Below are 13677 nucleotides of genomic sequence, written 5' to 3' on the forward strand. Positions count from 1 at the left end.
GCGGCCCTGATTGGCTGAGGCGGGACACCGAGGCGGAAGTGGCGGCAGCGCCCGGGCGCCGCGTGTCCCTGCAGCCAGAGGGATGGAGGCGCCGGGGGTCAGAGCCGGGGGGAAAGCTGGGGGGCGGGAGGAGCTGGGGGGCCGGAGTTGGGGGTCAGAGCTGGGGGGCCGGAGGAGCTGGGGGGCCGGAGTTGGGGGTCAGAGCTGGGGGGCCGGAGTTGGGGGTCAGAGCTGGGGGGCCGGAGGAGCTGGGGGTCAGAGCTGGGGGGCCGGAGTTGGGGGTCAGAGCTGGGGGGCCGGAGGAGCTGGGGGGCCGGGGTGGGGGAGGGGCTGGGAGTCAGGACTCCTGCGATCTCTGGCTGGGGGGAGGGGCAGGGGCTGGCTGCGTTTTGAGTCTCTTCCCCCTGCAGGAGCAGCTGGTGTCCAACCTGCCCCCCGCGCTGGCCCTGCTGGGGGCGCTCCAGGAGCAGGTGAGAGACCCCAAGTCCCCTCCCCTCCCCTCCCACTGCGGCAGATCCCGGATCAGGGCCCCCCCCCCGGGGGAAAGACCCCAACTCACCTCTCCCCCCCCCACTTCTTGCCTCTCAGGTGGTCGGGGTCACGTCCCACGTCCGGGGGCTGCTGCGGAAGGTTCGGGCCGGCGCCTTCGCCTCGGAGAAAGTGAGTTGGCGGGTGCAGGGTCCTTCGCCCCCTGGGCTCTGCCCCCCTCCCCTTGGGGTGTCTCCACCCTCCTCTCTGGCCCCCACTCCCCTCCTGCTTCCCCTCAATGCCTGTCTCCCTCCCTGTTCACCCCTCGACGCCTGTGTGACGGGGACCCCCCCGATCTTGCACCTCCCTGGCAGCAAGAACAGAGTCCACCAGCCAGTAGAACAGGGGGGTTTATTGCTTCTCCGGGATACAGCCCAGCACAGACGGGACGTGGCCACAGGAGTCAGGGCCAGGATGCCTCCGACCCCTGGGGTTGGGGTGCCTGGGCCCCTAGACTCCCAGCCCCCTGCTTAGACTGTCCCCTTCATGGATCTCCCCCCCCCCCAGCCGAAATTGACCCTCCGCCCCCCAACACTCCCTGCCTTTGTGTCTTTACACTGGCCCCTGCTTTCCAGAGAGGGCTGCGAATGAAGATTCAAAATTGCAGATGAAGCCGGGATTTCAATATCCCGCGCTTCATTTGCATAATCGCCTGCTGGCGCTATTTCGAAATAACCGACGCTGTTATTTCGAGAGGAAACCCTGCACTCAAAATAACAGGTAAACCTCATTGGATGAGGAATTGGGGTTATTTCGGGAGAAGGGCTTCCTCTCGAAATAACCGGCTCTGAACAGCGTCGGTTATTTCCAAAGAGCGCGATTATGCAAATGAAGCGCAGGATATTGAAATCCCGGCTTCATTTGCATCCCTCTCTTGTCAGAGGATGCAAGTGAAGACATGTCCTCAGACGCGTCAGCTCACCCCCCCCCCCCCGGCTGCACAGTGCTTACAGACACAGGCCCATAGGGGTCACCCGCAGCCCAAACAAGCAACCAGTGAATGCCTGCCCAGTCCATCACAGCCTGTCCCTCCCTGGACCGCCTGTCTCCCCGCCTGTCCCTCCCTGGACCGCCTGTCTCCCCGCCTGTCCCTCCCTGGACGGCCTGTCTTCCCGCCTGTCCCTCCCTGGACCGCCTGTCTTCCCGCCTGTCCCTCCCTGGACGGCCTGTCCCTCCCTGGACCGCCTGTCTCCCCGCCTGCCCCTCCCTGGACCGCCTGTCTCCCCGCCTGCCCCTCCCTGGACCGCCTGTCTCCCCGCCTGCCCCTCCCTGGACCGCCTGTCTCCCCGCCTGCCCCTCCCTGGACCGCCTGTCTCCCCGCCTGTCCCTCCCTGGACCGCCTGTCCCTCCCTGGACCGCCTGTCTCCCCGCCTGTCCCTCCCTGGACGGCCTGTCCCTCCCTGGACGGCCTGTCTTCCCGCCTGTCCCTCCCTGGACGGCCTGTCTCCCCACCTGTCCCTCCCTGGACGGCCTGTCTCCCCGCCTGTCCCTCCCTGGACGGCCTGTCTCCCCGCCTGTCCCTCCCTGGACGGCCTGTCTCCCCGCCTGTCCCTCCCTGGACGGCCTGTCTCCCCGCCTGTCCCTCCCTGGACGGCCTGTATCCCCGCCTGTCCCTCCCTGGACGGCCTGTCTTCCCGCCTGTCCCTCCCTGGACCGCCTGTCTTCCCGCCTGTCCCTCCCTGGACCGCCTGTCTTCCCGCCTGTCCCTCCCTGGACGGCCTGTCTCCCCGCCTGTCCCTCCCTGGACGGCCTGTCCCTCCCTGGACGGCCTGTCTCCCCGCCTGTCCCTCCCTGGATGGCCTGTCCCGCCGTACGCCTGGATGCCTGTCTGTCTCCCCAGGGGCTGAGTTTCCTGGAGCTGAAGAACCAGCTGCTGCTGCTGTATCTCCAGGACCTGGCCCAGCTGCTGCTCTGCAAGAGTTCGGGCCGCTCCCTGGCCAACCAGCCGCCCTTGCTGCGCCTGGTGGAGCTGCGCACGGTGCGGGCCCGGCCTTGCTGGGGGCGGGGCCTGGAGAAAGGGGCAGGGCCTATAGGGGGCGGGTCTTGGGGGAGGTAACTGATGGTGAGATTGTGGGGTATCCTGGGGGGGAACGGGCAGGACTCCTGGGTCTCTTGGCTCTGGGAGGGGAGTAGGGGCTAGTGGTCGGAGCGGGGGACGGGCAGGACTCCTGGGTCTCTCCCCGGCTCTGGGAGGGGAGTAAGGGCTAGTGGTCGGAGCGGGGGACGGGCAGGACTCCTGGGTCTCTCCCCGGCTCTGGGAGGGGAGTAGGGGCTAGTGGTTGGAGCGGGGGGCCAGGAGCTGGATTCCGGGCAGGGGAGCGGTACACAGGGGCGGGGACCCCCCCTGTGACCCTCCCCGATACCCCCCCCAGGTGCTGGAGAAGATGCGCCCCATTGAGCAGAAGCTGCGGTACCAGGTGGACAAGCTGGTGAAGGCGGCCGTGACTGGGGCCGTGGGTGAGTCGGGGGCTCCGGGGGAGGGGGGTGACCGGGGCCCCAGGGGGGGGGACGGGGTGACCGGGGCCCCGGGGGGGGGGACGGGGTGACCAGGCCCCCCGCTGACCCCACCCCCTGGTGGCGCTCTCGTTGCAGGAGACGACAACCCGCTGAGATTCAAACCGGCCCCCGGGAACATGATGAGCAAGGTGAGGGGGGAGGGGCAGGAGTCCTGGGTTCCTCCTTGGCTCTGGGAGGGCAGTGGGGGTGAGTGGTTAGAGCGGGGGGAGCCAGGACTCCTGGGGTCTTTCCCATACTCTGGTACTTCGAGGGAAGGGGGCGGGGTTCCCTGGAATGGGCCTGTGTGGGGGTGGGGCCAGCCCTTGATTGACAGGTTGCTTTCTCTCGGCTAGCTGAGTGAGGAGGAGGAGGAGGACGGGGCCGAAGGCAGCGCTGGGAAGAAGCCCCTGGCCAAAGGAGGGGTCCGGAAATACGTCCCCCCTCGTCTGGTGCCCGTGCATTATGGTACGTGCCGGGGACGGGCCGCCGGGCTCCTGGTCACAGCTTGAGAGCGGGCGCCCCTCCCCAGAGGCAGCCGCATCTCAGGGCCGGGTGGGAGGGGCTGTGCTACTCCGCTCCCGCGCCCCTCCCCAGAGGCAGCCGCATCTCAGGCCGGGTGGGAGGGGCTGTGCTACTCCGCTCCCGCTCCCGCGCCCCTCCCCAGAGGCAGCCGTGTCTCAGGGCCGGGTGGGAGGGGCTGTGCTACTCCGCTCCCGCTCCCGCGCCCCTCCCCAGAGGCAGCCACATCTCAGGCCGGGTGGAAGGGGCTGTGCTACTCTGCTCCTGCGCCCCTCCCCAGAGGCAGCCGCATCTCAGGCCGGGTGGAAGGGGCTGTGCTACTCCGCTCCCGCGCCCCTCCCCAGAGGCAGCCGCATCTCAGGCCGGGTGGGAGGGGCTGTGCTACTCCGCTCCCGCGCCCCTCCCCAGAGGCAGCCGCATCTCAGGCCGGGTGGGAGGGGCTGTGCTACTCCGCTCCCGCGCCCCTCCCCAGAGGCAGCCGCATCTCAGGCCGGGTGGGAGGGGCTGTGCTACTCTGCTCCTGCGCCCCTCCCCAGAGGCAGCCACATCTCAGGCCGGGTGGGAGGGGCTGTGCTACTCCGCTCCCGCGCCCCTCCCCAGAGGCAGCCGCATCTCAGGCCGGGTGGGAGGGGCTGTGCTACTCCGCTCCCGCGCCCCTCCCCAGAGGCAGCCGCATCTCAGGCCGGGTGTGAGGGGCTGTGCTACTCTGCTCCTGCGCCCCTCCCCAGAGGCAGCCACATCTCAGGCCGGGTGGGAGGGGCTGTGCTACTCCGCTCCCGCGCCCCTCCCCAGAGGCAGCCGCATCTCAGGCCGGGTGGAAGGGGCTGTGCTACTCCGCTCCCGCGCCCCTCCCCAGAGGCAGCCGCATCTCAGGCCGGGTGGAAGGGGCTGTGCTACTCTGCTCCCGCGCCCCTCCCCAGAGGCAGCCACATCTCAGGCCGGGTGGGAGGGGCTGTGCTACTCCGCTCCCGCGCCCCTCCCCAGAGGCAGCCGCATCTCAGGGCCGGGTGGAAGGGGCTGTGCTACTCCGCTCCCGCGCCCCTCCCCAGAGGCAGCCGCATCTCAGGCTGGGTGGGAGGGGCTGTGCTACTCCGCTCCCGCGCCCCTCCCCAGAGGCAGCCACATCTCAGGGCCGGGTGGGAGGGGCTGTGCTACTCTGCTCCCGCGCCCCTCCCCAGAGGCAGCCGCATCTCAGGCCGGGTGGGAGGGGCTGTGCTACTCTGCTCCCGCGCCCCTCCCCAGAGGCAGCCGCATCTCAGGGCCGGGTGGGAGGGGCTGTGCTACTCCGCTCCCGCGCCCCTCCCCAGAGGCGGCCGCCTCTCCATCCGTCCCTCCCCTCCTGCAGACGAGACAGAGGCCGAGCGGGAGAGGAAGCTGCTGGAGCATGCGAAGAAGCGGGCGCTCAGCAGCTCTGTCATCCGGGAGCTGAAAGAACAGTTCTCAGACGCCCCGGAGGAAATCCGCGAGGGGCGCTACCTCCATGCAACCAGGCAAAGCCAGGAGGACGAGCACAGGTGAGTGGGGGCTAGTGGGTAGAGCGGGTGGGGGGGGCAGGGCCGGGAGGGGAGAAGTTTGGGTTCTCTCCCTGGTGCTGAGCGGGGCGTGGCTGAAAGGGAAGTAGGGTGTAGTGGTTAGAGCAGGGGGGGACTGGGAGCCAAGATGTCTAGGTTCTCTCCCTGGCTCTGGGAGGAACAGGGGGACTAGTCAGAGTGGGGGGGGGGGCTGAAAAGGGAGCAGGGGCTAGTGGTTAGAGCAAGGGGGCTGGGGGTCCTGGCTCTGGGAGGGCCGTGGGGACTAGTGGTTAGAGCATGGGAGCTGGGACTCCTGGGTTCTCTCCCTGGCTCTGGGAGGGGAGTGGGGACTAGTGGTTAGAGCGTGGGAGCTGGGACTCCTGGGTTCTCTCCTGGCTCGGGGAGGGCAGTGGGGACTAGTGGTTAGAGCGTGGGAGCCAGGACTCCTGGGTTCTCTCCCTGGCTTGGGGAGGGCAGTGGGGACTAGTGGTTAGAGCGTGGGAGCCAGGACTCCTGGGTTCTCTCCCTGGCTCTGGGAGGGGAGTGGGGACTAGTGGTTAGAGCGTGGGAGCTGGGACTCCTGGGTTCTCTCCCTGGCTTGGGGAGGGCAGTGGGGACTAGTGGTTAGAGCGTGGGAGCCGGGACTCCTGGGTTCTCTGCCTGGCTCTGGGAGGGCAGTGGGGACTAGTGGTTAGACCATGGGAGCCGGGACTCCTGGGTTCTCTCCCTGGCTCTGGGAGGACAGTGGGGACTAGTGGTTAGAGCGTGGGAGCCGGGACTCCTGGGTTCTCTCCCTGGCTTGGGGAGGGCAGTGGGGACTAGTGGTTAGAGCGTGGGAGCCAGGACTCCTGGGTTCTCTCCCTGGCTCTGGGAGGACAGTGGGGACTAGTGGTTAGAGCGTGGGAGCCGGGACTCCTGGGTTCTCTCCCTGGCTCGGGGAGGGCAGTGAGGACTAGTGGTCAGAGCAGGGTGGAGGCTGAAAGGGAAGTACGGGCTAGTGGTGGGGGGCCTGGGAGCATGGATTCTGCCCTAGCCCCGGGGAGCAGGACTAGTGGTGAGAGCCGGCGCCCTCTCGCTGCAGGCAGACGTACGAGGAGGCCATGCTGGTGCGGCTCAACGTGAGCCGGCAGGACAAGGCGCGGCGGCGCCGGGCGGCCACGCTGGGGGCCCAGCTCCACTCCCTGACCCACTTCGGCGACATCAGCGCCCTGACCGGGGCGGCGCCCCCCACTGGAGAGGTGAGGCAGTGCAAGGCGGGGGGTGGCTGAGCCAGCTAACCAGGGCGGAGCTAACTGCCTTTCCCTCCGCCGGCCAGGATCTGAGCCCCCTAAAGAAGAAGAGGAAGAAGATGAGTGCCAAGAAGGGGAGGAAGAAGGGTGAGTGCGAGCAGCAGCTGCCTCCTCTCCCCATCCAGCAGCAGGGGGTTCCACTGGTGAACATCCTGCCATGTTAGCCCTGGCCCTGGGCCCCAGCATGGGAGTGGGCTGTAGTGGGTAGAGCTCAGGGCAGGATACCTGGGTTCCCTGCCCCGCTGGGGGGCTGTTTAATCCTTGATCTGTCGCTCGCCCACTCACTGCTCTCTCACACGGGCTCGTTTGCTCTTTTCCAGGCTTCCGCAAGAGACGATAACACCCGGTGCCCCCCCCACAGCAACACGTCAGCGCCGCCCCCCCCCCCCCCCGACTGTCACATGGCCAGCACCTTTACAGAGAATAAAATTGAAGCCCCTGGCCAGCCCAGGCTCCAAATGGCCACCAGGGGGCGCTGTGGTGTCCTTTCGGCTGATCCCACCGCACCCCCCAGCAGCCAGGCCCCTGTCCCATCCCAGACTCGGTCCGGGGGGGGGGGGGTCTCCCTGTGCCCCATCGCAGCTTCCCTCCCCGGCTTGTGTAACAGCTGGAATTATTAGCTGGGGAGGGGGGTTGTCAACTCTCCATCCCCCCCAGCCCTGGGGAGCAAATGGGCCCAAGGTGACACTGCGCATGTAGCGAGCCTGCCTCAGTTTCTCAGTCGCGGGCACGTCACCCCAAGGGGTCTGCTCTGTGTCCCGTCTCCCCTCACCAGCAGGGGTCACTGTGCCCATTAGCCCCCCTTGGGGTTAGGGGATGCAGGTGGTCGTCTCCTCCCATCCCAAGCACTAGGGGGCACTGTGGTGTGGGGTCCTGTCAGTGCTCCCTGGAGCCCTATGGGGCAGGGCCCTGTGGTGGTTCCATCCCCCCCAGGGGCTGTGGGGTAGGGCCCTGTGGTGGTTCCATCTCCCCCAGGGGCTGTGGGGCAGGGCCCTGTGGTGGTTCCATCCCCCCCAGGGGCTGTGGGGTAGGGCCCTGTGGTGGTTCCATCTCCCCCAGGGGCTGTGGGGCAGGGCACTGTGTGCGCTCCATCTCCCCTGGGCGCTGGGGGGCCGTGCCCCATTGTTTCTCCAGCGGCCGTGGCCCCACCTGTGTTGTCTCCGGCGCCGTGGCAGGGGCGGAGCTGGGGGGGGCTGCCGCCAGCACCCCGGCCTGGAGCAGCGCCTGGTAGTGGGCGGGGCGCCGGCGCTGGAGGTAGACGCTCATCTTGCCGGGCACACGGGGGGCGCTGCCCCGCCCTGGGAGGGGGAGAAGGCAGCATTAGTAGGGCTGCGGCTGGGCAGCGGTGTCTGCCCCCCAGCCAGACTCACCCAGCTCCTGTCGCAGCCTCATCACGGCCTCCAGCGCCGCCGGCACGGCCTCCTGGGCCGTCACCACGGCCTCCACCTCCGCCACGGCGTAGCCGAAATCCGCCACGTCCAGGTCCACGCGCAGCGCCCCCAGCTGGTAGCTCCGGCGCTCGGTTACGAAGCTGGCAAACTCCTGCAGGCCCAGCCCGGCCACGGCGGCAGGAACCTGGTCCCAGCCGGGCGCCAGAGCCACGCCCAGCACCCCGCACAGCCGGCCCACGATGGCGCCAGGACTCGTCACCTCCTCATACGTGGTGGCCGCAGCAGCCGGGACAGAGCTGGAGGCTCCGGCGCCCCCTGCGGGTGGCTCCGGGACGGGGCCGGAGGCTCCGGCGCCCCCTGTGGGTGGCTCCGGGACGGGGCCAGAGGCTCCGGCGCCCCCTGCGGGTGGCTCCGGGACGGGGCCGGAGGCTCCGGCGCCCCCTGCGGGTGGCTCCGGGACAGGGCCGGAGGCTCCGGCGCCCCCTGCAGGAGGCACTGGGGGGCACTTGAGCTCCCAGCCGGCCCCCTGGCGGAGCCGCAGCCAGTGGTCGGCCAGCGTGAGCTGCAGCGCCGGCGTGTCGTAGTAGCGGTCCCGGAAGGACGCGCTCCCAGCCAGGGCTGCCCCCAGCGCCGCCAGCTCGGCCTCCGTGTCCGGCCCGGCCACGAACTTCGACTCCACTTCAATGCCGCCCCCCGGCATGGCGGCCCTGTGGGGGAAGGGGGGGTGAGCCCCACAGCGACGCCTGGGTCCTGCCTTCCTCCACCCCTCGTCCCCCATCTCCCCTGCCCCGCAGCATGGCCTGCTCCGCCCAACCCCCCTTTGCCTCACTGCACTTCCCCGTCTAGCCCCCCACGTAGCCCAGCCTTCTGCCCCCCAGCATCACCCAGTGAGTCCTGCTCTCTGCCCCATAGCATCACCCAGTGAGTCCTGCTCTCTGCCCCATAGCGTCACCCAGTGAGTCCTGCTCTCTGCCCCCTGCCCCATAGCGTCACCCAGTGAGTCCTGCTCTTTGCCTCCTGCCCCCCGGCATCACCCAGTGAGTCCTGCTCTTTGCCTCCTGCCCCACAGCATCACCCAGCGAGTCCTGCTGTCTGCCCCCTGCCCCATAGCATCACCCAGTGAGTCCTGCTGTCTGCTCCCTGCCCCATAGCATCACCCAGTGAGTCCTGCTCTCTGCCCCCTGCCCCATAGCGTCACCCAGTGAGTCCTGCTCTTTGCCTCCTGCCCCCCGGCATCACCCAGTGAGTCCTGCTCTTTGCCTCCTGCCCCACAGCATCACCCAGCGAGTCCTGCTGTCTGCCCCCTGCCCCATAGCATCACCCAGTGAGTCCTGCTCTCTGCCCCCTGCCCCATAGCGTCACCCAGTGAGTCCTGCTCTTTGCCTCCTGCCCCCCGGCATCACCCAGTGAGTCCTGCTCTTTGCCTCCTGCCCCACAGCATCACCCAGCGAGTCCTGCTGTCTGCCCCCTGCCCCATAGCATCACCCAGTGAGTCCTGCTCTCTGCCCCCTGCCCCATAGCATCACCCAGCAAGTCCTGCTTTCTGCCCCCTGCCCCACAGCATCACCCAGTGAGTCCTGCTCTCTGCCCCACGGCATCCCCCAGCCCACGCAGCGGTCTGCCAGCCACATGTGCTCTGGGACCAGAGTTCCCTGGAGGGGGCGCCGGCCAAGAACTGTCAGCAGAGCCGGGCAGCCAGGGCTCCCGCTGCTCCCAGGGCTGGGCCATGGGGCAGGTGGCTGCTGCTCTGGGCCGGGGCCAAGGTACTAAAACTAGCCCCGCGGCCCAGGCCTGGCACAGGTGTTGGGGAGGGGGGGGGTGAGGGGAGGAAGGGGTATGTGCTGGGGGGGTGAGGGGAGGAAGGGGTATGTGCTGGGGGGGGGGTGAGAGGAGGAAGGGGTATGTGCTGGGGGGGTGAGGGGAGGAAGGGGTATGTGCTGGGGGGGTGAGGGGAGGAAGGGGCATGTGCTGGGGGGGTGAGGGGAGGAAGGGGTATGTGCTGGGGGGGTGAGGGGAGGAAGGGGTATGTGCTGGGGGGGGGCAGGCACCAAGGGGCAGGGTGGTGGAGAGAGGTGCCAGGGGGCCAAGAGGAGCCCGGGAGGGGAGGGGAGCAAGCCTTGTGGGAGGGGGCAGGGGGGTGGGGAAGGGAACTGGCAGAGGGGGAGGAAGGGGGCAGGGGACTGGAGGGTGAAGCAGAAGGGCAGACACTGGAGGGGAGGGCCCCAGAGGAGAGGGGCAGAGAGGAGGGGGAGGGGCGGGGCTCGGGAGAGCTGAGGGGAGTGAGGGGGTAGGGTGGAGGGGGGGGCAGCAGCAGGCACAAGGGGAGCGGATGGGGCCAAACTCCCGCCACTCATGGAGGGAAAATCTTAGAGGGACCCACAGCATTCCCAGCCAGCCCCATCGCTGCCCCAGTGCCCCCCGCCCCTGCCCCACAGCACCCCACTCATAGGCCCGACCCCGCCCCACAGCACCCCACTGATAGCCCCGCCCCCGCCCCACAGCACCCCACTCATAGCCCTGCCCCACAGCACCCCACTCATAGCCCCGCCCCCACCCCACAGCACCCCACTCATAGCCCCACCCCACTCATAGCCCCGCCCCTGCCCCACAGCACCCCACTCATAGCCCCGCCCCCGCCCCACAGCACCCCACTCATAGCCCCGCCCCTGCCCCACAGCACCCCACTCATAGCCCTGCCCCTGCCCCACAGCACTCCACTGATAGCCCCGCCCCCTGCCCCAGTGTCCCCCGCACAGCCCCGCCCCTGCCCCACAGCACCCCACTGATAGCCCCGCCCCCTGCCCCACAGCGCCCCCCGCACAGCCCCGCCCCTGCCCCACAGCACCCCACTGATAGCCCCGCCCCCTGCCCCACAGCGCCCCCCCGCATAGCCCCGCCCCTGCCCCACAGCACCCCACTGATAGCCCCGCCCCCTGCCCCACAGCGCCCCCCCGCATAGCCCCGCCCCTGCCCCACAGCACCCCACTGATAGCCCTGCCCCACAGCGCCCCCCCGCACAGCCCCGCCCCCTGCCCCCTGCCCCACAGCGCCCCCCCGCACAGCCCCGCCCTGACCTCGCGGCGCGCTCAGCTCGATCCAGCCGCTGCAGGACCCGGGGGGGGCGGGGCCTTGAGGGGGCGGGGCCTCAGCGCTTTGAATGGCCTGAGTCACGCGAGAGCGCTGGGCGGGGGAGCGAGGGCTGTAGTCCCAGGGGAGCGGGGCATTGTGGGAGCTGTAGTTCCTGGGGAGCGGGGCCTTGGGGACTCTGGAGTTCCAAGTGAGCGGGGCATTGTGGGAGCTGTAGTTCCAAGTGAGCGGGGCATTGTGGGAGCTGTAGTTCCAGGGGAGCGGGGCATTGTGGGAGCTGTAGTTCCAGGGGAGTGGGACGTTGTGGGAGCCGTAGCTCCAGGAGAGCAGGGCATCATGGGAGGTGTAGTTCCAGGGGATCCGGGCATTGTGGGAGCTGTAGTTCCAAGTGAGCGGGGCATTGTGGGAGCCGTAGTTCCAGGGGAGCGGGGCATTGTGGGAGCTGTAGTTCCAGACGGCAGGGGATTGGGGTTGTCGCCTGTGTCGGTCTCGCTCCCCCGCCCCTCAGGCTGGGTCTGTCTCCCGTCTTCGCTCCCAGTTGCTATGGTGACAGGAAAGCTGCAATTAGGAGCTGCAGGATGGGGGGGTCTTTAATGAGCAGGTTTGCTTAACCCCTTGTGGGGCACGAAGCAGGGACTGCAACGTTTTGGGCTCTGCGAGGGCAGTGGGGGCTAGTGGTTAGAGCAGGAGAGCTGGGAGCCAGACCTGGGTTCTCCTGTGGGACAGGAGCAGGGGCTAGTGGTTACAGCAGGGGGGCTGGGAGCCACGGCTCCTGGGTTCTCCCCTAGCTCTGGGAGGGCAGTGGGGGCTAGTGGTTACAGCAGGGGGCCTGGGAGCCCCGGCTCCTGGGTTCTCCCCTAGCTCTGGGAGGGCAGTGGGGGCTAGTGGTTACAGCAGGGGGGCTGGGAGCCCCGGCTCCTGGGTTCTCCCGTAGCTCTGGGAGGGCAGTGGGGGCTAGTGGTTACAGCAGGGGGGCTGGGAGCCCCGGCTCCTGGGTTCTCCCCTAGCTCTGGGAGGGCAGTGGGGGCTAGTGGTTACAGCAGGGGGCCTGGGAGCCCCGGCTCCTGGGTTCTCCCCTAGCTCTGGGAGAGCAGTGGGGGCTAGTGGTTACAGCAGGGAGGAGGCGGCAGCTAGAACTGCTGGGTTCCCCTCTGGGAGTGCAGTGGGGGGGCTAGTGGTTAGAGGGGGGGCGGCTGGGAGACAGGACGCCTGGGTGCTCTCTAGGCTGTGGAGGGCAGTGGGGCCAGGCGGTGAGAGCAGGGTGGGGGCTTAGCTGACTATCGCCACAGGCTGGGGGGGGGCACAGACACCCCCTGCACTCCCCCTCACCCCAAGGCACAGTGGAGTTTGGGCCCGCCCTGGGTCCGGCCCCGTGCCTCAGTTTCCCCTGGGGTAACGGGCAGACAGTAGCCCTGTCCTCCCTCGCCAGGGAGTCGTGGGGCACAGCTCGTGGGAATGGGTTGGGGGGCTTTCGGCTCCCAGCTGGCTCGGGGAGGGGCACCGGTCCTTTCCCCTGGAGGGGGCGCTGTGGGGCAGGAGGGGGCCAGAGCACTTGCTCTGGAGGCGGGGGGGGGTAGACAACCCCTCTCCCCCCTTCTCCTCTCCCCCTCCCCTTTTGTCCTTCCCAAGGTGCAGAGGCAGCGGGGGGGGGCGAGCCTGCGGGGGGGGGGCGAGGACTACACTTCCCATCATGCTCAGCTGCACCTGCTCCCTGCCCCCCCGCGGGGCGCTGGAGGGCGGGGGGGGGGGAGGGAAATTGATTATTCCATTGTGTAGCGCGGCTGGCGGCGGCGCCGGAGCGGGGAGCGGAGCCGGGCGGGCGCGTGTAAATCAATGGGGAAGCCCCGGCGGCTCCTCCATCGATCCGCGGGCCGGGCCTGAGCCAGGGGGAGGCGCTGGAGGAGGCGGGGAGCGGCCGGAGCCGAGCCCCCCCCCCCCAGCCCCGGCGGAGCCCCCGCTTCCAGCCAGCAGCGAGTAAGTGAAATCGATTTCCCATCGCTTCGCGCCGGCTGGCAGCGTGTGAACGGGGGGGGGCTGGAGAGGGAAGGAGACGGAGGAGAGGGAGGGGGCAGGGGAGAGGGATGGAGGGGGAAGGAGCGAGAGAAGGACACAGGAGAAGAGGGAGGGGCAGGGGCAGGAGCCAGGGCAGGGAGGGGGGAGGAGAAAGGGAAGGGGGCGGAGAGGGGGCAGGAGACGGGGGGGGGGCAGAGAGGGGGCAGGGGCCGGGAGGGAGGAGAGGGGGAGAGGTGGAAGGGGACAGGGAGGGGGAAGGAGGTGAAGGGGGGGGATCGGGAGGCGAGCCAGCAGGGCAGAGGGCAGGAGACAGGCGAGGGGTGGAGGAGGACCAGAGAAAGGGGGGTTGGAGAGAGGGACTGTGAGGGGAGGAAGGGGGTGCAGGGAAGGGAAGCAGAGGGGCAGCGATGGGGGCGTGGGGAGGGAGGCAGCGGAGGCAGGGGTGGGGGGGGGGGAGCGAGGGAGGGGGCCGGAGGCAGGAGTGTGGGGGTGCAGAGGTGGGGAGGGGGTGCAGGGAAGGGAAGCGGAGGGGCAGCGATGGGGGCGTGGGGAGGGAGGCAGGGGTGGGGGGGGTGGGAGCGAGGGAGGGGGCCAGAGGCAGGGGTGTGGGGGTGCAGAGGTGGGGAGGGGGTGCAGATGGGCAGAAGCGCACAGTCAGGGACGGGGTCGCCCCCCTCCCCGGGGTGCCGGCCCCTCGAGTGCTTGGCTGAACCCAGACACCTTTGCCCCTCACGCTGCCCCCGGGATTCATGTGGGGGCAGCAGAGAGAGGAGCTGGGGGGGGGAATGTGGGGTTTGCAACAAGCCCATCCAGCCCCCCCCCCGAGCAACCAGGCCTCAGACG

At 69.2% G+C, this 13677-nt stretch overlaps 3 protein-coding genes across 4 annotated transcripts in view; 2 read left to right on the plus strand and 1 right to left on the minus strand.

Moving 5' to 3' along the window:
* On the plus strand, positions 1-7488 carry NGDN (neuroguidin). Its single transcript, XM_089774536.1, has 11 exons — positions 1-97; positions 411-470; positions 589-660; positions 2369-2506; positions 2901-2985; positions 3121-3173; positions 3378-3489; positions 4889-5057; positions 6136-6292; positions 6370-6430; positions 6664-7488. Exons 1-11 carry the CDS (start codon positions 83-85, stop codon positions 6681-6683), a joined length of 942 nt encoding a protein of 313 aa, XP_089630662.1. The 5' UTR covers positions 1-82; the 3' UTR covers positions 6684-7488.
* THTPA (thiamine triphosphatase) overlaps positions 6244-13677 on the minus strand; it is a 13754-nt gene continuing 6320 nt past the window's right edge. Inside the window, exons 1-4 of one of the 2 annotated variants that reach the window (XM_089774537.1) lie at positions 10809-10910; positions 7714-8441; positions 7493-7641; positions 6244-6381 (exon numbers count right to left, since the gene is read on the minus strand). In XM_089774537.1, the coding sequence (XP_089630663.1) occupies positions 6343-6381; positions 7493-7641; positions 7714-8434 (909 nt within the window). In that variant the 5' untranslated portion in view covers positions 8435-8441; positions 10809-10910 and the 3' untranslated portion in view covers positions 6244-6342. Of the gene's footprint in view, positions 6382-7492; positions 7642-7713; positions 8442-10808; positions 10911-13677 lie in introns of those variants that run through there. The other variant, XM_089774538.1, reaches the window with a different exon arrangement.
* The window catches only part of ZFHX2 (zinc finger homeobox 2), a 20620-nt gene continuing 19347 nt past the window's right edge, over positions 12405-13677 (plus strand). Inside the window, 1 exon segment of the mRNA XM_089774535.1 lies at positions 12405-12795. The gene's annotated coding sequence lies outside the window, so the exon portion shown is untranslated.

Source organism: Pelodiscus sinensis, chromosome 30 (assembly GCF_052426305.1).
Source record: "Pelodiscus sinensis isolate ZL-2025 chromosome 30, ASM5242630v1, whole genome shotgun sequence".
NCBI lineage: Eukaryota > Metazoa > Chordata > Testudines > Trionychidae > Pelodiscus > Pelodiscus sinensis.